This window comes from Cebus imitator, unplaced genomic scaffold (assembly GCF_001604975.1).
Source record: "Cebus imitator isolate Cc_AM_T3 unplaced genomic scaffold, Cebus_imitator-1.0 Scaffold56, whole genome shotgun sequence".
NCBI lineage: Eukaryota > Metazoa > Chordata > Mammalia > Primates > Cebidae > Cebus > Cebus imitator.
In genome coordinates, this window is record NW_016107371.1 from 8,259,150 (window position 1) to 8,282,963 (window position 23,814).

The 23,814-nt window shown below is 43.6% G+C and overlaps 1 protein-coding gene across 1 annotated transcript; it reads right to left on the reverse strand.

The window, feature by feature from the left end:
• Positions 1-399: 399 nt before the first annotated feature.
• On the reverse strand, positions 400-7,526 carry LOC108304625 (ATM interactor-like). Its single transcript, XM_037738717.1, is given in 5 exon segments — positions 400-526; positions 3,307-3,519; positions 5,364-5,546; positions 5,548-7,145; positions 7,147-7,526. Coding segments are annotated over 5 exon segments (2,331 nt in total). The 5' UTR covers positions 7,357-7,526.
• Positions 7,527-23,814: the final 16,288 nt, after the last annotated feature.

Here is a 23,814-nt window from a genome sequence, read left to right on the forward strand (position 1 = left end):
GGACAGGAAGTGGTGGAAGGCCTGGCTGGGGAGTTTGGAATTGACCCTGAGGCAGGGCAGAGGCATAAAAGTGAAAAGAAAGGAATCAGCTGTTTGGAGAAGGAGGCAGTCTAAGAAATATTTTGAATATGTACTTCCTTTAAAAATGGAATTGATTTGCAAGCAGTTAAAGATAAAGGGATTTGACTCAGGAAAAATGAAGATCCAGAATGTCAGTTTAGAAGACATTCCGTGGTTGCAGTTGGCACCAGGGTGAACCCTGTTTTCCTTCCTGCAGAGCAGGCCACCCCTCCAAAGACTCAACCTCTCCTGACATTGAATGAGAAATGACTGAGGATCAACAGCTGTCTTTGGCCTTTATTCCAAATCACTTTATCTGCCTGGCCTCTGTTGCTTTACTTATGAGTTGGCAGCATTGGACCTGGCAGTCTCCGGCTGGTGGTCGGCCATGGTGACGGCAAGCTCTTTATTTACGTCTATCCTGTTCTGCTTCTTTTCATCAAGCCCTTGCTCCCCCTTTTTCCCCCTTGGGGGATGTCTTGGGATATATGGTCAGATTGCCTCTTTGGGGTCTTTGGTTAGGTGGGAACAGAAGCCATCTGTCCTGCTTTGTATGGGTCCTGACTGCCTATTCTTGTGTTTGGGCAAAGCTTAGAGTCTCAGGGAATGCAGCCCTCTTCAGCTGTAGCATGTGGGGAATTGCTCCCATGCTGAGATTTGGGGGACCCTAGAAGAGATAAATGTTCAAAAACCACCTCTGTGAGTACACACTGAAATATTTATGGATAAAGCGATGCAGTATCTGGGGAGTGGGTCATGAATGGATGAAACCAGATTGGCCATGACCTGGTAATTGCTAAAGCTGATAATTGCTTTGACCTGGTAATTGACCTGGTAATTGCTTTGACCTGGTAATTGCTGAAGCTGGGTGATACCACATGGGGTTTAATTAAACTGTCCTGATGACTTTTGTATATATTTAACGTTTTTCCATGATGAAAAGTTGAAAAAGCCACACACACATGCACACACACACACACACACACACTTTTTTTCATGCTGCAGCATTCAGAAAACTGGACTGTTTAGTCTCCAGAGAGCACAAGCTGAATACCCACAAGGCAGTAAAGCAGTATCCATAAGGCACCTCTGAGGTGTGGGACAACAGTAAAGCTGACACAGCTAAATAATTTACTGCACATGGTAGGGTCGCTCTGAGCACACTGGCCTCGGATGCCTTGTTCACCAGAATGTCTCCCTTTATTGTGTGCTGTTTTCCTGTCTGAACACTCCGCCTCCCACTTCTTTCTCTTGGTATTTCTTCGTTGGCAAGTTAACTTTCTCTCATAGGCAGTTGGAGCTTCTCTTTCAGGAACCATAAAGGAAGGTATGAGAGAGCTCTCCAAAGCTGCAGTTTTCAATTTTTTTGACCACAACCCGGTGTAAAAGATATGTACTTTTATCATTATAGGCAATCATAACTAAAAGTAAGTTTCACAAAATAACACCCTTTATCAAATGGGATACATTCTGATATTTTCTCTTCTGTTCTATTCTAGTCTATTCTATTCCAATATTTTAAAAGGCTGTCATGATCCACTAAATGGAAATCATTAATAAATTTGGGATTACTAACGGGTTGCAGCCTGCATTTTAAAAACAAAATTGTGGAAAAGATATGCTGGGCAGGAAACTTACCATTTAACACATCTGGCCTGGGGTTGAAGTCATAGGCAGCTGGATTTCATTTGCATCTGACAGTGGAGAAGCCCTCCATATTTTGTGTGGGTGTTAAGGTCAGATCTACAGTGCTAGCCAAGGATTGACTAGAGTATTAAATTTCAGCATGTATTAATTGATGTGCTCATCAATAGGGCGAGATCACAGGTCATAGGCTTAAGATGGGAATTTGGTTGAACTGAGTTGTCACATGCCATCTCGTAGTTTTAAGACAGAAAAAAAAAAAAGATGTGTTGGCTCATGCCTGTAACCCCAGCACTTTGAGAGGCCTAGGCAGGTAGATCGCCTGAGGTCAGGAGATCGAGACCAGCTTGGCCAATGGGGTGAAACCCTGTTTCTACTAAAAATGCAAAAATTAGCTGGGCATGGTGGTGCGTGCCTGTAAAGCTAGCTACTCAGGAGGCTGAGGTAGGAGAATTGCTTGAACCTGGAAGGTGGAGGTTGCAGTGAGCTGATTGTGCCGCTGCACTCTAGCCTGGGCAACAGAGCAAGACTCTGTCTCAAAAAAAAAAAAAAATAGCCCTGTCAGTCACACCACCACTATGACTGTGGCTCACAAAAGATGTCAGGCAGCAGGGTAAGGCAGTGCATGTCATTCAGAACCAGGTGGATCTGAATTTGGATTCCATAAACTACTAACCATGTAACTTCAGAAAGATTACTTAACCTCTCTGAATCTCAGTTTTTCTCATCAGAATAGGAGAATGATAATATTTCATTTTAAATGAGAGAATATATACCATCTAGCCCAGAATCTGACCTGAGGGCAGACCCTCAAATGTTAATCCCTTGAGGTGTTAACACACTGACCCTATGAGGTTTCCTTCAAAGGCTGTCTGCCTGGTACCCTGTATGACAAATCCATCACCCCTACTTTCCCCAGAGGTTTACTGGAGTGAGAAGAGACCCGGGAGAATACCCAAATAGAAACAAATGAAGTGCCAAAAGAGAAGCCACATTTTCAGGCCAAGTGACCTAGGCAGCGCCATTCACCAGCTTTAGCTCTCCAGTTCTCAATCATGAAATGAAGATGAAGAAAATGCTGTGTTCTCCAAGAACTCTTGACTCACATTTCCTAAAGATAGTTAGCTTCCTGGGCACTAACTCAGACCCAGTGAATCATAATCATTCTAAGCCAGTGTCCAATAATTCACCAAGTCCTTTCCAGCCTGCTTCCTAACCCTCTCTCCAAGCCAGCTCATTTCCTCCTCCTCACCGCCCCTACCTCTGTACCCTTCCCACTCCTGCTTCCCCTCTTGTCCTGTTGACTGCATTCCTGGCTTTCAGTCTTGCTTATTCTTCAATCAGTCTCCACTGTGCAACCAGAGAGACAGTTTTTGTTTTGTTTTGTTTTGTTTTTGAGACGGAGTCTTGCTCTGTTACCCAGGCTGTAGTGCAGTGGCCTGCTCACTGCAAACTCCGCCTTCTGGGGTCAGGTGATTCTCCTGCCTCAGCCTCCCAAGTAGCTGGGATTACAAGTGTGTGCCACCACGCCTAGCTAATATTTGAATTTTTAGTAGAGATAGGGTTTCACCATGTTGGCCAGTATCATCTAGATCTACTAACCTTGTACAGCGAGTGCTCGACTTACAACCACAGTCAGGACCGCAGACCGGTCGTAACACAATTTGGTTGTAAGTTGAGTAGGCTATATGTACAGTTGAAATGGCGCACGCGGAGACGGTAGTGCTGCCGGAAGCTGGCCCGCACTGTCGTACGCCCAGCTGGGCAATGTTTGCGCTGCCAGACACGGAGCAGTCGTGGCTAGCGATTGTGGTCCTAAAGTTGCATGGGTGGTAAGTCGATCAATACCTGTAATTCACCTGCCTTGGCCTCCCAAAGTTCTGGGATTACAGGTGTGAGCCACCACGCCCAGCGGAGACAGTTTTATAATGCAAACATGACACCAAGACTGCGGTGAAAACTTCTAGTGATTTCTCTTTGTCCTAAAAATAAAGTCTCAACTCTTAACCTCTCTGTTCCAAGGGCTCATCTTGATCTTGTCAGCACCAACCCTTGCTCTTTCTTTTTTGATCATCAAGTCCAGGATAGTAGCAACAGTGTCTCTCCTGCTGTTGATGTAGGCCCAATGCCCAGCACATGGCCTGTTGCAAGTCAGGCACTAAATGAAAAAGCAGTTGCTAAGCTCCAACTAATCCTTTTCCATAAAACGATAGCAAGTGACCTATTTTCTGGATAAAATAAATTCCATATTAGATGGCAAATTGTCTCTTAAAGTCCTTATTGTGTTTTCTGCTAGCTGTGTAGAGACTAAATCAATTGTACTATGATGCCCATTATTTTATATTTTGGTACAAGGATGCTTTCAAGGATTTTTTGGGGGTTTTGAAGAACAAATATAATTTGGGCTCCATTTCCATACTCCTAGAAATACTCTAAGTGGATAGTGAAGCTGCTCTTTATTTTTAAACCCTCATCTCACACAGACATAATGGCCAGAGATTTCCCTTAGCAGGAGAAATGTCACGCATTATGGTTTTCATTTCCATTTAACTGGATTAAGTATTTGTTGAAGCGCTTTGTGCTGATTAGAGATGTTGGAATATGAAGTGCTCCTTGAACAAAAGTTATGAGTAGTCAAATGCAATTTAATTGAAAAATGTTCCATAATTAAGGCAAAACCACTTCACTTAAATAATTAGCTTGAAGTGGTCATAGTAACATAGTTAATAGATTTGCTTTCGTTTCCTCTGTGTCACTGGTGCTGCCTGACAAAAGAACATTGGTGACATGGTGTTCTACAGAAAATTTTGGGCTTAGCAATTTAGAGTTCTGTGCCACATAAGTACTGTCCAACTGTCTTCCTAAGAAGGCACCTAAAGAGGTGTCAAAGTACAATAATCAACAGATCATGATGTATTCATAAAGTTAAATAAGCATTCAAAACAGAGTGTTCTGGAGAGAATATGGGTGGTTCCACCCAGCTGAGTAGTGCATATTGGAGGAATTATTTCCAGAGTTTTCTAGAGTAGTGATTCTGACATCACTACTGATTTAGGATGCTGCAAAATCTTTGGGGTGTCAACTGCAGGTGATTCAGTGTAGGCAAAGGATTATTAAATTATCAGATATGTGTTCTGAAGCTCATAGCAGAAAACCCAATTTACAATGACTTAAACAATTTCCCTTTGACATAATCAAATATCCAGAAGTAGGTGGTTCTTTGTCTTAGTTCAGCAGTTCCAAGATGTCACATGGGCACCCAGGTACTTTCTCTTTCCGTCTGCCATCTTGTAATGCTGCCCTCATCCTTGGGCTCCTCCCACCATGGTCACAAGCTGCAGTGCCAGCCATATATCAGCAGTCCAGGTGACAAGAGGGGAAAAGGCAGGTAAGCCACATATGGCATCCTTTATCAATAGAAAACAAGGCTTTCTTGGACCCCTCTACCTTGCTTAGATCTCACTGCACGGCCACCCAGGTCAGGAAGTACAGGACAGTGGAGGACAGGATTTTCATATTTGCTTCAGACCTAGCTTTATTGTAGGATAAATACACCCAACAGCAATAATTGAAACGTACCCTTAGAATGACCCTGTGTGGTAGATGCACCCGAATGTGTGCACAGTGCTAGGGAATCTGGGAGTGGTCAACTCAGAGACTCGCTCCTTGTCTGTGAGGCTGTGTGTGGTTCAGCAGAGGTCTGGGTTTCTACAGAGCTGAACTGAGACTCCATCATCTTCCATGCCAAATCAGCCAGAAGAAAGTCGGCCATCACTGTTTGAGTTTCATTGCTGGCGAAGAACAAGTTCCCCAGGGTTTCAAACGCAGAACTCATGGTCTGTTTCTGTACTGTTCAACTGAACTTTGCTTTCTAGAGCAGGTATAGTTTTAGCAGTGGAGATTCCTTCAGTTTGAGTCTCTGTGTCAGATGAATCAGTACTCATGAAAAAGCTGGAGTGTTTCAGAATACTTCCCAGAGGCAGATGAGGGCTACGGTCTAAGAAAAAATTTAAGTCTGTCTGTGTCTGTGCATCAAACATCTCAAGGCCTAAGAAGTTAGAATTTCCCCTACACCCATAGGACTGAGCAGAGGTATCTGCAAGTAGGAAGTCCGTTTGAGTCTCTATGTCCAGTGACTCCAAGACTGGCTCAGTGTTCATGGTGCTAAGTTCACTCTCTTCAGTTTGAGTCTGGATATTTGAGGCTGAAAAGAACTCTTCAATGTCAAAATCGATTCCAGGATTCTGGGCTGGGCCAGATGGGAGCTGGGTGTCAGGTCCAGCATTTGTATCAGACAAAAGACTATGATGATCCAATGTCTGAGCAGGTAGATTACTTGACAAGATGTTTTCAAAATCACTTAATAAATCCATGGTTTTGGTCTGATTATCTGTCATGTTCTGTGAAGGAAGCATACTATTCTGTGCACTGAAGTTTATAATTGGTGCAGATTTCTCAGTATCTTGATTTAAAGTCTTAGGGTCATTCTGAGGTAACAAACTATGAGTTACTGTCTCTGCTACTAAACTGTTACTTATAATGTTACCTGTAACAACATTATATGATGAATGAACACTCTCAAAAATGTCTCCACACATTGCAGCTTGGTCCATCTGTACGTGGTCTTCTGTTGGACTTTGTATCCCACTGGTTTGAGTTTCTCTGGAGACCCCACCTGACTGGTAACAGGTGTCAATAAATGTATCAGTCTGAGCAGCTATAGATGAATTTACCTTAGAGCTGGGCAAAAATGTCTGAGTGTGAACACTAATGGGAAGAGACACTTGAGAATCAAACGACAAATCTGTTTGAGAACAAGATGACACAGAGGAATCAGTGCCGGCCCACTGTGCAGAAGGTATAAAGTTGTTTTGTGAGGCATAAGACAGATCTGTCTGCACACTGATGGAAGAAATGCTGTTCTTTTGACATGTGTTCCCTAGTTCTTGTAAAGCAGCAGACGGACTTTTATACAAGTTCACTTGAACACCTGTACTTATGGGCTCAACAGCAACAGGATTTGCAGTTTTGAAAAGAGGTAGGCTCTCCTTTAGAGAGCAACCCTCTGAATCTAGGCCAAGGATCAGAGTTCCTACCGACAAGGGCAGCAAGTGCACAGCCCCTGTGGCAGAGCCCTGCTGGACACCTACCACCAAGGGCTGGGCTGAGGAGTCGGCTGTAGGCACAAAGACCAGCATAAGAGAAAACTGCATCACTGGTAGTTTAACCAAAGCCACTTCTGAGGATATCTTGGCAGTGTTGTAAGAGGTCTGCTTTTCAGTGTTAGAGCCACAGGAGTCTTCAAAAGATGGTTCTAGCTTTATTTCTGAAGCTTCTAGTTCTTGAGTGTCTAATCTACGGACTGGCTGGTTGTTCAGTGATTCAGTGGTCTTATTGGATACCTTCTGGTTTTGCAAGCAATTTTCCATTTTCCTTTTTTTTTAAACTAGGTGGATCCCTGTGTTCTACAGGGATCTCGTGGCCAATTCGGTAGATGTGAGACTGCATTGCTGTTCTACTGGCGTAGGGACAGCCACATGTGCACCGGATGATGTTGACACAGTCCTCTGCGTGCCTTTTGAAGTCCCATTTTGTGCCATATGAATTGCTGCACTTACTACATTTGTGCTTCTTCTCAGCATGCATTTTCATAAAGTGCTGTTTTATGGGAGAAAATTGAGAAAATGGTCTGTCAGGGCCTCTGGGGCAGCCTTCGATTGGACATCAGTAGAATTTCGGTACAGTTTTCAAATCTTTTCTTATTGTTGGATTGACTATGCCATCCTGCAGGCGGTGGCTCTTGGCCAGGTGTCTGTTGAGCCCGGGGCTCTTGGGCAGGATCTTGCCGCTCCCGCGCACGGCGCGCAGGTCGCTGGTCCGCGCGCGGGTCGCTGGTCCGCGCGCAGGTCGCTGGTCCGCGCGCAGGACGCTGGTCCGCGCGCCTGGGCAGTTGGCTCTCCAACAGCTGATCAGCTTCCCCCGCCGGTAGCGCTGGGGCCGCGGACTGCTGCGTCGCCCCTGTGGGTCGAGGCCGGCCGCCCCTCAGTTGGGGTCCCGGCGGCACCTACGGGCCCAAGGCGGCTGCGGCTGCTCCTCTTGTGGCTGCCGGGACGGCCCGGGTACCCGCTGCCAGCCCACCGCCACCTCCAAGGCCACCATGGCTCCCGCACGGCTGCCGGGCCCAGACCGCAGGCCGAGAAAATCTTATAGAACTAAGGGAGAATCCCAGGCGGAAGGTCAGAAATTAACAAGTATGACTAATTTTCACCCAAAGGTAAACATCAGCTGCAAGAGGAATACCTTCATAGGTTTACTCACTTGCTTCTAGGTTCCTTTCACATTTGGGGAAGGCTGAAGCAGTTTCGCTGACTGTGGTCCTCCTCTTGAGCAGGCCACATACAATCTCCCTCATCTCATTGATTGGGGCATGTACCATTGACTGGGGCTCCCACCTCTGGAACCCTCTGGCATAACCAGTTATTTCCTGGAGTCTGGGCTAGCATGCTGCTAGTGAGGAAACAGTCAGAGGTTAAATGCCAGGATGAATCTATTAGTTTTATGCAATGGAAGCTCCAGACCTTCTGTCCCAGAGAAGCCCTGGCTTTGGTGGCTCAGGTCACACTCAGAGTCAAGGGCACCAGATGAGGACATATTGCAACTCTTACAACTGGAAGAATAGTTCATATCACTGCTCTGTTAATGGCATGTAAATGAAAGGAAGGGTCTCTTACTGCATGGAATTTCTAGTGGTCCACAGTTTTCTTTTAAGCAGAGTTAGGCAGACATTTAATTTTTTTCAATGGCTATCAATGAAAACAGCCTTCCATTCTTGAGTCGTTCGTTGTACTTCCCAAGTGAGTACTTGCTCTGTGGCACATTGTCCCTTAGAGGAAGCAGAGGCATTGCTTTTTTAAAGTGAATAACATGGACTGTTTTTTCATATTCAAATGTGAAATGAATGAAACATGTGGCTAACAAGCAATTACAATTTCAGTCTTTCTCTTCAGCATAAGACTTAGGCATATCTTAACAGGATTGAAAATACCAGCATGTGGTAAATAAAAGAATTAATTGTGTCCTCACTCTTAATGATAATTTAGCTGGGTGTAAAATTCTATCCACCAACTGATGAGTGCATAAACCAAATATGGTATATCCATGAAATGGAATATTATTAACTAATAAAAAGGAGTAGTGATACATGCTGCAACATTGGACAAAACTTGAAAACATTATGTTAAGTGAAAGAAAACAGATACAAAAGGCCATATATTATATGATTCCATTTATATAAAATATCCAAGATTGGCAAATCTGTAGACATAAAAAGTAGGCTAATGAATGCCTAGGGTTGACAGTGGGGTGGGGTGATTGGGGAATGGTGGCTAGGGCGTATGGGTTGTCTTCTTGGGCTAATGAAATATTCTAAAATGGGTCATGGTGATGGACGCATAACTGTGACTCTAATAAAAGCCATTGAATTGAATTGTACACTTCAAATGGTTGCATTATGTTTGAATGATACTTTGATAAACCTGTTTGTTTGTTTTTAAGTAGCCATGGGCAGCCACTCTTTTCTGGGCATATGCTTACATTTAGGACCCTCTTTTTGGTCTCCTCTTTGTGGTTCTAATATTCCTGGCTTGTTTTTAATGCCTTCCTTTCATTGCTCTATTTGAAATCTCCTTTTTGTTTTATTGTACTGAGCTTTTCATTTGCCTCGTGGCTCTGCTTGTTCTCCTAATTTTGGTGAGTCTGCCAACCTTTGGCGACCATCCCTCTTCCCTCTCCAGCTCCAGGTTTCCACCATGATCTTGCATAACAGATGAGGAATGCAACAGAGACAGACCCATGCTCTCCTCCATAGTGGCTTTTCCTTGGACCATAAGAGGAGCTTGGTTATTTTTCCTTACTGCAACTACCTTTTGTGAGTATAGTTCTTTCACAAGGCAGCTTTCATGCTCACTATTATACTTGCTTTTCACAGTAATCCTGTGAAATGAATACAATAAGTGTTACCCTCCTCGTTTTACATGTGAGGAAACTGAGCTCAAAGAGGTTAGCCAGGCTCCAAGTCACACACAGGCTCATACAACTCGGATCTTCTGAGTCTAGCTCTATTATACTTTCCATTGATTCAGGATTTCCCAACATAAAATTCTAGGATTAATCCTTTACTCTTAATAAATTGCTTTCTTTAATCTCTGTTCTTCTCTCATGTTTATTGAGCATCTGCTTTGTGTCAGACACTACTAGGTGCTGGAGATATGTTTGAGAAAAAAGTCCCAGCCCTACAAACTATCAGAGAAAGTAGACATGCCTCTCTCCTTATCTTTGCCCAGATAGTATCACCACCACCACCCAAAACACCCACCTCCCATCCTCCGCTACCATGCACCATCTGGCATGACTTCCGTCTCCTCTCTACAAGGTTAATGTCTATCTCTCTAACTTTGAAGGCTCTCCTACCTAGAGTAACACACCTTCCTGAGAATACACAATCCACAGGGGCTTTTCTCTACTTTCCTTTGTTGTTACATATAGGTTTTAAGTGAAGGCAACCATGAGCTAAGTGCTACTCCCCTGCCATATTCAGAAAAAAAGAAAATAAATAATCCTCTGAACCTGAAAGGGCTCAGAGCAGAGATATGCAAAGTCATCTTAAAGAGACAGAGTTGCTCCCAGGTGGTCCAACTGCCGGTAATTTGATTGAATGTACTAAAGTATCTAAAGAAAGAAACCATCATGAAGAGGGGGTTGGTCGGCCAGGGAAATTAGAAAAGGGACAGTTCCTGAAGCAAATGTTGCTGGGGCCGTTCAAACATTATTCAGGGAAAGGGGTGCCCAGCCAGCATGCAGGACAGGAATGACTTGTAGACATGGTCCAGTGGCTACCAAAATCTCCTGGGACCCCTGATTCATATAACTCCCATCTGTTGCTCTGATGCCATGATGAGATAACCAGCCTTTAAACTGGCTTCCCTTGCTTACCTGTGGGGAAGAAGGGGCTGTTCAAACTGGCATATTATCTGACCTACCCAACAGTTCCTTTCTCACTGGAAGTTAATAAATAGCAGTGGCTTTGTGCATCAGCATGGGAGTCTTTGGGAGATGGTTAGGTCATGAGAGCAGATTCCTCATGAATGGGATTAGTACCCTTAGGAAAGAGGCCCCAGAGAGCTGCCTTGCCCCTTTGATCATGTAAGGACACAGCAAGAAGATGCCATGTGTATTAGTCAGGGTTCTCCAGCGGGACAGAGCTAATATGTATATTATTATAATATATATATACACACATACATATATACGTATATATGCACACATATACAAACACATATATAATATATGTATACACACATATTATATATATATATGGGAATTTATTAAGTATTACCTCACACAATCACAAGGTCACATAATAGGCCATCTGCAGGCTGAGGAGCAAGGAGAGACAGTCAGAGTTCCAAAACTGAAGAACTTGGGAGTCTGATGTTCAAGGACAGGAAGCATCTGGCATAGGAGAAGGATGTAGGCTGGGAGGCTAGGCCAGCCTCTCTCTTCATGTTTTTCTTCCTGCTTATATTCTAGCAGCGCTGGCAGCTGATTAGATTGTGCCCACCCAGATTGAGGGTGGGTCTGCCTTTCCCAACCCACTGACTCAAATGTTAATCTCCTTTGGCAACACCCACACAGACACACCCAGTATCAATACTTTGTATCCTTCAATCCAGTCGAGTTGACACTCAGTATTAACCATCACACTGTGTATGAACTGGAAAGCAGACCCTCAGTAGATACCAAACGTGAAGGTGCCCTGAGCTTGTACTTCCCAGCCTCTAGAATTGTGAGAAATAAATTTCTGTTGTTTGTGAGTCACTCAGTCTCACTCGTGTGAGACACACGAGTCAGCCTCATCTAGATCAGACAAGGTGACTTAACAAGACCTCACAAAAGCTGGTGTTTATCTCACTAAGGCCAAAGGCAGAAACCTGCACTACCCTAAATCAGTGAAAATGGCACTTTATGTGGCTGAGTGGGTGATATACCCACTTCCCTCAAACCCCTAAACCTAACAACAAATGATAATTGGTTGATACATTATCCTAGAGGGAAGACTTGAAGAAAACCCAGGCCTGACCCCTGCTTGCTTGCGGCTTAACCACTTCTATAATTTTGGTTGCTATTGTAATAAAGCCAAATTATCAAGGCTATGACATTTGTCAAGGGAAACCTGGGAAAAATGATCGTTTGAGTAAAAATGCATTTTTATTTTTATTTCAGACCAAGTCTCTCACTCTGTCACCCAGGCTGTAGTCAGTGGTGTGATCTCGGCTCATTGCAACCTCCACCTTCTAAGTTCAAGTGATTTCTTGTGCATCAGCCTCCCGAGTAGCTGGAACTACAGGCACGCGCCACCATACCAGGTAAATTTTTGTATTTTTAGGAGAGACTAGGTTACACCATGTTGGCCAAGTTGATCTTAAACTCCTGACTCAGGTTATCACCCTCCTTGTTCTCCCAAAGTGCTGGGATTACAGGCGTGAGCCACCACACCCTGCCAAAAATGCATTTTTAAATATATTTAGTTGCAACCATTTTGGTAGGCAATGTCCTTACTCAGTATTTAGTGTAATTTTCAAAAGCTGAATCCATTTTAAAGTTCTACAATTTGGAACTGCAACGAAAGTCCATCTGTGGAGGTGGACCATCCACAGAAGTCCCTGTGTCATTGCATATGGCTCCATTGTGCAGAGGGAGGGTAAATGGCTTGTTTAAAAATTTTTTGTGTGTGTATAGTGGTTTATCTAAATTTTATTATTTGACCTTGTATGTTTTTTTTTTTTTTTTTTTGAGACGGAGTTTCACTCTTGTTACCCAGGCTGGAGTGCAATGGCGCGATCTCGGCTCACCGCAACCTCCGCCTCCTGGGTTCAGGCAATTCTCCTGCCTCAGCCTCCTGAGTCGCTGGGACTACAGGCACGCGCCACCATGCCCAGCTAATTTTTTGTATTTTTAGTAGAGACGGGGTTTCACCATGTTGACCAGGATGGTCTCGATCTCTTGACCTCGTGATCCACCCGCCTCGGCCTCCCAAAGTGCTGGGATTACAGGCTTGAGCCACCACGCCCGGCCCCTTGTATGTTTTATAGAGGTTCATTTAAACCATGAAATATCATTGATTAGAAGAAGTAACTATTTTAGTCCATAGAGACTGTCGTGAGTCACCTTGACCAACAAATTGGCCTTGATGACAGAGCTCTGCACAGATGCAGAAAAGTACACTATAGCAGCTAGAGGTTAATGATAAACAATGAGTTTCTTACATTAAGGTCTCTTCTAATTTAAGAAAGAAAAATCACATTTGGTAACACAATAGTTCAGGGATATCTGTGTTTTCAGGCACAGACAAAATTGGAAAGAACTGTGAAGATTAAAGGAAATTTTAGAATTTTCTATAATGTACACTGTGCTCTAGCAGGAAAAAAAAAAAGTATCAGGTTGAGGTAAATTAGCTTAACTCTGTTACCTGAATGTGTTCACTAGTAGATTCTTTCTTCCATTTGTTAACTAATTGAATATAAATTCCATTAAAGGGCATTGGATTCATTTTTCATTTGAATGAAAGGAGCTCAATTTCCTAAAAGAATTGGCCTGCTGAGAATTCTTAACACACTGCTAAAAGTGCTCTAAATTTGCAATTCAAACCCAAAGGGAGGCGAAATCTCATGTGATGAACACACACTTACACATACACGCACATGCGCACACACACATGATGAGTTAAATTTAAGAATTTACATTATGAAATAAATTAGTTGTCAGATTATTGTGAATTACAGATCCCCAACAAGAAGGTAATTCTGGCTTCCTTTTCCCTCTTAACAAGTAGGGTAGGCTTATGAAGACCAGCCTAAGAAAATAAACAATCTAAGGAGTAATTATTACATTTCAAATGGCTGGAGGCTTTTGGCAAGATGAGGAGAAAATTTAAAAGCAAAAAATGAGAAAATTTAAAAATATATTTGTGTTTTTAATATTTAAAGTTATTGTAATTTAGAAGGAGAAAATTTGTAGTTTTAATTGGGAATATATTTGAACAAGGAAATTTTAGTTTAACATTGGTAAACTTGAATTTTAATGTGAAATTAAGCCCTTATGGAATTACACTATCACTCCCATTTTTTGTTGTTGTGGTTTTTGAGACAGAGTCTTGCTCTGGTGTCCAGGCTGGAGTGCAGTGCAGTGGCATGATCTCGGCTCACTGCAACCTCTGCCTCCTAGGTTCAAGTGATTCTCCTGCCTCAGTGTACTGAGCTGCTGGGATTACAGGCATCCACTACCATGCCTGGCTAATTTTTAAAATATTTTTAGTGGAAACAGGGTTTCACCATGTTGGCCAAGCTGGTCTTGAACTCCTGGCCTCAAGTGATCCACTTGCCTTGGCCTCCCAAAGTGTTGGCATTACAGGGCTTAGCCACTGCACCCGGCCTGTCCCATGTCATATAATCATCTATTTTTATGTAGGGGTTACGTTACAGCAAAAGTAAAAATATAGATATGGCTCCTCCATTCTCCCATGATAGCTATGATAGCTAAATGAATGTCTTTTTTTTTTTTTTAATTTTTAAAAATTTTACTTTAAGTTCTGGAATACATACGCAGAGTGTGCATATTTGTTACGTAGGTAAACGTGTGCCATGGTGGTTTGCTGCACCTATCAACCCGTCATCTAGGTTTTAAGCCCCACATGCATTAGGTATTTGTCCTAATGCTCTCCCTCCCCTATTGCCCTCTCAGCAGGCCCCTGTGTGTGATGTTCCCCTCCCTGTGTCCATGTGCTCTTATTGTTCAACTCCCACTTATGAGTGAAAACATGCGGTGTTTGTTTTTTTGTTCCTGTGTTACTTTTCTGAGAATGTCTCAGTTGGACATACAGTTATCTAAGGCCTTCTCCCGTTAAAGGCCTCCCAGTTACCCTCTAGTCAAACAGATGAGTGTCAACTCTACAGTGCTTGCTGGGACGTCATGTCATTCCACAGTCCTGTTTTTGCTTCTGGGTGAGTCATACAAGTCAGTATACTTAGGGTGAAGGATCTCTGGGAATCATATACAGCAACTCAGCAGCGTCACAGAATTTAGCTTGGCAGGATAATGCATTAGTCTGAACTGTTTTACCCATTGTCTTAGCCCTAACCTGTGGGGAAGCTGACTCTTTTAACCTGAGCCTTGATTGGCAACTTGGTGAATCCTAGGTGCTCCTCTGCAACCTCCTGACACCCATGCCATTTGTCCCATGCCTGGTATATCTTGACCTCCTAGGTCTTCAGGGTTTCTCCAGCCTGAATCTTTATCTCCATCAGTTCTTGGGCTTCTTATTCTAGTTCTTTTGAAGTCTTTGCTCTTCTTGCTTTCATTTTTCTCAATCTTCACAAATAAGGTCTTGGGACCCATCCTAGCTGTTAAGATGGGGAATAGAGGGGCTAGCTGCTTTTGGGCTCAGAAGTGCTAGCAGCTGGATCCTTCCTTCCTCTCTTCTGTCCAGAAGAGGGGGAGGTAAGGGTTTGATAGGTGGGTGCGATGTTACCTGAAAAATAAAGATATTGTGAAAGCTAGTGAGGCTTTTTGGTGAACTTTAAAGCCAAAGAGTTTACCAAAGGATCATGGAAAGTTTTTGATTGGGGAGCTCTGGGGTGTCTCTGATTGGTGGCTTAGGTAGGAAGAAGCCAAGAGCAGGCTTTTTAGGTGCTAGGTTCCAGAAATAAAGAAAGCCTCCTGGTTTCCTTCTCAATGGTCTCACCCACTTCCTAAGCCTGGAGAATGGGCAGGGACTCTGGTAAAAGCCTGACCCTAAATCTTCCTGTGGGTTTTTGTTTTTAGGATCCTGACCCATGCATTATATGTAGTGCTGGAGAGCAAGAAATCCGAAGTAGTAATGGCTTCCATTGCCCAATGGTCTGGGGGGATATTAATTTTGATCCTAAATTCCCTTGTGTTTTCCCAGCTTATAATGGGATGATCGTCTAAATGAAGCCCCACCAAGCATTATGACGTGGCATTGTCCCATTGTCCCAAACCACTGTCACCACCCAAATGTTTGTGTGTTGCCTACAAATGTCAACCAAGTCTGTTGGTCATCCATCCTAGCATGCCTACACTGAGTCCAGCAGAATTCCTTAAGAGCCGTTTATGTATTTTATTTTATTTTTGGCCACAAGCAGAAGGACAGCTGACCCCTTGTGTTCCTAAAGCCAGCCCCTGCTAACCACAAGCTCCCTCGAACCCCCTGACCTTCCCAGGATACCTTATCTTGGACTTGTCACTTCCATTCATTAAGGGCAATATAAACCTCAGGGCCGTTGGGAAAGGCTATTTCAGCAGACCCCAAGTTCTCTGTGACCATGACTATACAAGGCTGCAGGGTGGGGCCTGTCATTTCATTCCAGTTGTTCTCACTGAGACTTGGCCATTAGAGACTACTCTGGGGGGAAACCCTTCTTCTTTTATGTAGTGCTTTATCTACAAAAAGCTTGACGTCATGACTGTGGGACCCTTTCTGCACCCTTGAAGCTGTCAGGACATGTATGTGAGTCAACTAGTGGCATTCCATCATGACAACTCTTCACCCAGTTCTCACCTCACTGAGCAGGCAAATTCATTTTAGGTTAAGGTTGATAGCATTTATGTTTCAGGTCCTTTAGATGTATGTATAACTGCTGAGCCACCAGAGATATAATAGGTACCGCATTCCAACATACAAACTTCCAAGGGACTTAGCAGAAAAGTGCTTACAGACTCTTGAACTCTTTACCTATGTCAGGGGCACACAAAACATTGATGAGAGTAGAGACATAGAGTTGGTGAAGTGGATTTTTGGAAATTGTTGTTGGTGCATTAAGAATCTGATCCCAGTGGATGTGGTGGCTCATGCCTCTAATCCCAGCACTTTGGAAGACCAAGGTGGGCAGATCATGAGGTAAGGAGTTCGAGACCAGCCTGACCAACATGGTGAAACCCAGTCTCTACTAAAACTACAAAAATGAGCTGAGCGTGGTGGTGGGCATCTGTAAATCCAGCTAATCGGGAAGCTGAGGCAGGACATTGTTTGAATCTGGGAAACCGAGGTTGCAGTGAGCCAAGGTCACACCATTGCACTCCAGCCTGGGTGACAGGGAAAGACTCTGTCTCAAAAACAACAACAACAACAACAACAAAAGAATCTGATTCTGATCCCCAGAAAAGGGCAAGGACTCCTCCTCACATCTCAAACCCAATGAAAGAGGCTTCAAGACAATCTTGGGATAGCTAGATGGGGGCAGAGGTGTCTTCTACAGCTGGGTCATGGCAATCTGCTGTCAACTTTGGTCTGAGAAGTAAAACAAAATGTTGAAGGGTGGACTGGCCAACAGCTTTGGTTGTGAGCAAAGGGGTTGGGTCGGGATAGGACCAGATGGCACTCATAAACTTTGTAAGCATATGTTTCGCGTGCTCCAAATGTAGATTACAGCATAAGAAAGAGCTGGGGGCAAACAAAGCTGAGAGGATGTGAAGTTCTGGCTGGATTTTTAGAGGCTAGTATCCAAAGTCAGGTGCTGACAGAATAGAGATGAATTCACCTGGGGCATGATTGCTGCCAGCTGGATAACCTAGGTCTTGTTTTGGGGAGTAGGGTGGAGGTGGGCAGAGCTCTCCAAAGTATCCACAAAACACCCACAGGAGGAAGCCCGCACTTTAAACACCTACCAGACCTGGAAAGCTTGGAGCCAGAAGATGATAGAACAAGTCAATTGAGAACTTTTCTGTGACCCTCTGACCCTGGAGAGATTAGAAGCTACTGCAGCAAAAGGGTGGGGCCAGAGATCAGCATGCAGGGGCCAGAGAGACCAGCACAGGCTTTCTCCAAAGTGAAGTTCCTGTTAGCAGCGAGTCCTGGGTGGCCACAGACCCAAGAGTGATAGTTTCAACTTGAAGTTACAGTTGGAGTGTTTAATTTGATCCTGGCCAGATATATTAAGGTAAGTGCTCAGAATGGAGAAGTGCTGAGTCAGAGTAGAGAGAAGTGGCTTTGAAGTTCCCTGACAAGGAGCCCTCCAAATGGAGGCACCTGGGCTAGGAATCAGTGAGGTGTAACAGTGCAGGCAGCCACGGGCAGCTTCCCCATGAGGCCTGCCAGGCTAAGCCTCTGCCATTGCTCATAGACAGGCCTGAAAAATCACCCAAAGGATTTTGACCTGGAGCTAGACTTCCCAAGGGTAACTTGATAATGTCTCTAACACAGATCTTTATGATAAGTCTGTAGCTTCTACAAAGAGTGACAGACAGACATGCTCCTAAGGACTGAGATCTTCCCCACCTCATTTTTTAATTAAAAAAAAATTTAGAGATGGGATTTCATCATGTTGCCCAGGCTGGTCTTGAACTCAGACCTCAGGCAATCCACCTGACTTTCCCTCCGAAAGTGCTAGGAGAACAGGTGTGACCCACCACACCAGGCCAGGACTGAGATCTTAAACCTGAAACATTTTCTTCCTGCAGTGTCACTAGGAAAACAAATCCACAAATCCAAATCCTGGATAAACCTAGCTTTATCCAGGAGGGTTTGGGCCATCCCCTCTATGGGGACTTAGGTAGCCAGGAAAGCCTTTGTGGAAACGTGTGGCTCCCTTCCCTTGACCAGCTCCCCTCCCTTGTGAGGGGTTCCAGGGATGCCAAGTGCTCCACAGTTCACGCCACCCTGTTGAGGTTACAGGGCAGTTTGGAGAAGGGCGGTGGGGGGTGGGGCATTGAACCCAAGGTAATGCCTGTGTTATATTAAGTGAAGGTGAGGGTCATTTTAACCAAGCAATTGGCAACTCCAGAGATTTCTGTGTTATGGAGTACGGTTTGGATCTGGGGTCAGAATGCCAGGTTTAGAATCCTAGGTCTGCATCTTATTGGCCATGTATCTTGGGTTAATTACATAAATTCACCGAGCCTCAGTTTTCTCATCTGTAGAATAAGCATCTCACCAACACCTGCCTTATGTAGTTGTTAGCATTAAACGAGTTAATACATGTGAAGTGCCTAGCCTGTGCCTGGCACACAATGTATGCCCAATGGCAGTCACTATTGTGGGCTTATTTGACTGTCTGAGGGAGAGGAGCAGCAGAGATGGAAGAAAAGCTGAGGGTGCAGGTGATGGGCATTTTGCTGCTTCATAGTTCCTTGGATGTTACTCCTGAATCTAGAAGCTCAATTCCCAGAGAGAAAAGAACTTTTCCTCAATCAAGGGTAATAGAGTAATTTCAACTCCCTGCTTGAGTCTTATTCTTCAAGGTAAAGATTTGTGCCATAGGGTACTATATGGTAAACACACCTGGTAGCAATAACTTAAGCATACCCTGCAGGGCAGACGCACCTGAGAGTATGTTCCCAACTAGGGAATCCTGCAGTGGCCAACCTGGAGATTCGCTCCTTGTCTATGGGGAGCATCTGGGCCTGCAGCCCATCCCATGGAACACGGACCATACAGGACATCAAGGCCCCAAACTTTGGCTTGAATGAAGGTGGCCAGGTGGAGGTTGTTAGGGAAGGGGCTCTAAGTGAAAATGCTGTATAAACTACATGCCTTTTGCAAGCAGTTTGGTTCTTCTGCACAGCTCACCATCACTGGACTCTCTCCCCTGTATGTAAGCTCCCAGTAAAAGTCATGCCTCATTTGCTGGCTCTGGGTTGCTTCTTTGGCCTCTTGAAATTGGTGCCCTCCGCATTGGAGCTGATAGGGATTTGGCACAACAGGCACGTGCGTAGAAGAACTACCCACTACCCAAGAAGGGATGTCCCACTTGCCTACGAGTAAAGTTGGTCTAAGAGTGGCTGATACTAGATGACTTCAAGAAAGAAAACCAACCTCGTTCTGACAGTCCTTATTTGCTACTATTCATAGTAGTGAAAGCGCAAATGACTTAGGATCAACTAAAGAGACATCTGCTAAGAAAAAAAAGGTTTTATGCTCTCTACGATTAGTGATTATTCTTTAAATTGGCCTATAATATTTTATTAATAAATTAAAAATTATGTTCCAAATGAATGTTTAATCAAATAATGCAGGATGAACAATATTGTCAAAATATCCATGACCACACAAAAAACGACTGAGATGTCCCTTCTCCAAGTTGCCAGAGTGCCTTATCTGTTTGTGCTGCTTTGCCAACTCAGTTGCTACTAACACTACCATTTCAAGTTCCACATATATCACGAGGTACTCCTCACAGTTCTTGCTACATACCTACATTAAATTGGCTTGCCTATTAATGAACTTGTATGCTATTTTATTAATTTCACACATGGGTTGCACACATGTTCTCTTCAAGCTGAGAATTTACACAAAATGGAAGCTTTACAAACCCGTGTTACTAGGAATCTGCTTTTTTTTTTTTTTTTTTTTTTGAGACTGAGTCTCACTCTGTTGCCCAGGCTGGGGTTTAGTGGTGCAATCTCAGCTTACTGCAGCCTTCTCCCCACCCCAACCCCATCCCGGGTTCAGGCAATTCTCGTGTCTCAGCTTCCCAAGTAGCTGGAATTACAGGTGCCTGCCACCATGCCTGGCTAATTTTTATATTTTCAGTAGAGATGGGGTTTCACCATGTTGGCCAGGCTGGTTTCAAACTTCAAGTGATTTCCCCACCTTGGCTTCCCAAAGTACTGGGATTATAGGTGTGAGCCACTGTGCCCAGCCCAGAATCTGCTCTAAGTTCAAGAATTCTATAATTACATTTTATTTTATTTTTGTTTTTAGGAAGGATGATTATAGATGACATGGAGGGAGTTGGGAAAGGCAGGAAATGATTACGGAAACATTTCTTTAGTTTGAAATTGTAAGTTTATGCTCAGGGGGCCTTTTATTAGTTCTTGGCATTGCTTTTGCTAGACACTTGGGTGTGATTAGTCATCACCATGCTCAAGAGGAAAACTAAACAGCCAAGGGATCAAGAGTAGTCAAGAAATTGGACAAGGATATTCAACCAGGCAGTGCTCAGGGAACCAAAGGCCTAAGTTCCCGAAGAGTCCAGGATAGGAAGCAGGACAATTGAGGCACTCTTAGGGAAACACGACCAGCAAGCTGAAAGAAACTGAGAGGTTTTCTAAGAAAAATTATTAAGGGAGAAAAATATAAGTTATGTGAATAGTAGAAACTTGATAAATATGACTGAAATGGAGCTTAATTATTTTGATAATTATAATGTATTGTCAACCGTTGACAAGATGATGCATTGCAAATAGTTACAGATTAACATTATGGAGGGAAAAAAGAGTGTTTATCATAATCTTGTGTGAATAGACAGAGGGCTGAGAAAAGTAGGCGTAAGGAAAGGTAAGGGGAATATCAGGGTAGGAAGAAAAACACTTGCAAACCTGATTGTCTGTGAACTAGTCTTGCAAGGGTAGCAGTGGTAATGACTCCAGAATTCAACAGTTGGGGAGTTATGTTCCTTCTCTTGGGGCCACCTATGTCAGGGTGATGACATATGACAATCACCCTGAGCTGTCCCTGGTGATCTCACAGAGCTTTTGGACCTCTGGGTTTTGGCTTGCTCAGCATCCAGAGTGTCCTTCAGGGAACTAGCCCTCCTCCAAAATATGCAGTCTGTGAATGCCAGCCATATCTCTTCACCTCCACAAGAGGTGTGCATGTGTGCAACCCAATTTCTACATCGATTAGACTCCTGGTCACAATTACTGTGTACTTGCTATGTGCCAGGAACTGTTCTTATGGCTTTACATATACTAAATCATCTAAACTTCAGAACAACTCTATGAGGTAGTTACATTTTACAGTCAAGCTAACTGAGGTAAAGAGAGGTTAAATGACTTGCTCAAGGTCACACAGCTCATAAGAGGAAAAGCCAGATTTGAACCTGAGCAGTCTAGTTCCTGCTGGCTGCAGGGAGACAAGGGAAAGAGGCTATTTTAACTTTTCCAGCCTTTAAAGCAGAGTAAGGCAAGCAAAGTTGAGAGATACTGAATGAATCAACTATGATGTCTGCTGAATCTGTCTGGTCATTTTCCTCTTCCCCTGCTGTTAATTATTTATTCCTGTCTGTTGTGGCTTTGTATGTGATTTAAATAATTCTCTAATGTCACACTCATTGCTTCACGAACCACATCTTTTATGAGACTTGCCATTTCACTTTGCAATTGATTGCATTGTAGTCTTTGTAGTCATGAATATCATCTGAAAATGGCAGGTACATTTATAGTATCTGACAGCCTATGAGAGACTGACCCCACATCTTTGATTGATAGCTGGTATAGACACTAGTGTGCTTGCGCAGGGATGTTTCAGTGGGGAATGATTTAAATAAATGGATAGTTCAGGAGGGCATTTTAATAACACATTTACTTTCCTACGTAACCTGGTAACCCAAGTTCTTGTATAATGAATACTAGGATTATCATGTGAAATTTGCAGATGGCAGGATGAAATCACTTTTGTCAGACCCAGACAAAATAGGGCCAGAAAAACGTGAAAGAGAGGAGGCCCATGCTTACATATTTGAGATAAGAAAGTCAAAGGACTTTCAGCCAGCGCGGTAGCTCTCGCCTGTAATCCTAGCACTTTGGGAGGTTGAGGTGGGTGGATCATCTGAGGTGAGATCAGCCCGGCCAACATGGTGAAACCCTGTCTCTACTAAAATTACAAAAATTAGCTGGGCCGTGGTGGCATGTGCCTGTAATCCCAGCTGCTAGGAGGCTAAGGTAGGAGAATTGCTTGAACCAGGGAGGCAGAGGTTGCAGTAAGCTGAGATTGCACCATCGCACTCCAACCTAAGGGACAAGAGTAAAACCCCGTCTCAAAAAAACAAAAACAAAACAAAACAAAAACCAATGACTTTCTGCAAGCCCTTTCACACCTCCTGCTTTGATAAGGCTTATCATTAGACATGCTTTAGGATTGGCAGTGTTCTTAGAAGAATGCTTGCCCAGTAGTGGAATCTCTACCAATAACTGACAACAACTCTGACTTTGAAACTCTGGAACCAATAAACTCTGTTCTAAGCAGCTTATGTAAATCTCTTTTGCTTATAAAAAGCTCCCCTTATCCTTCTGTCACCAAATGGGCTGGTGGCTTGCCATTCTGTGCATTCCAGATATAATCCTGAGTAAACACAACACATTTAGACATAATTTTCTCTGTCTTTATTTAAGTTGACAATAAAAACTTCTTGAATATAGTACACAGTAACCTAATCCTTAATTCCCCTCAGTCCCACATCTTCCTTTGAATATCCTAAGGAGGATATTCAAAGAACATTGATACCATTAATAATGGCAACAAGAAAGATCTGTAGGCTTGAGGCACACTCAGGCCCATGCATCCCTCCGTCCTTCAGGTTACCCCTCTGTCTATAGCTGGGTCTGATGCCCATCAAAATTCTTCAGTGTCAGCTTTAGATGCAGCTCTCCTTGAGCCACTGCTGCTGCTTTAGGTCCCTCTGTGGCTGCCCACAGAACCCGACTGCAGATTCAGTCCTGCTTGTGACTTACATGGAGAGCCTCTATCTGTTGTTCACCAAGGGCTGTCTGTTAAGCAGCCAGTGCTGCTGTCTTTATGTGGATGAAGGTCTACTCTATGAATGTGTCACAATTCCTTTTTAAATCCTGAAGTGGTAACATTATTCCTTCAGTCTTTTGTGATTACATGAAGACGCTTAGACTATGAAGAAATTTGGAAGGAACCAGGCAGGGTCTTACTTATCCTCTGTGAAAATTAAAATTATCACTGTCATATATCCATATATTCATAAAGATAAGTACATGATAAAGATTTTACTCATTGATCAGTGAGGGACTGGATCAGGTGGACATTACAACCTGAAGAACAGAGATTTATATATAGATCAGGAACAGTGAAATGGGCTAGCCATGGATGCTCATACCTGTAATCCCAGCATTTTGGGAGGCTGAGGCAGTAGGATTGCTTAAGACTGGGAGTTTGAGACTAGGCAACACAGTGATACAAAAAAAATTTTTTTAAATTGTTTTCATTAGCTGGGCATGGTGGCACACCTGTAATACCAGCTACTTGGGAGGCTGAAGTGGGAGGATCACTTGAGCCCAGGAGTTCAAGGT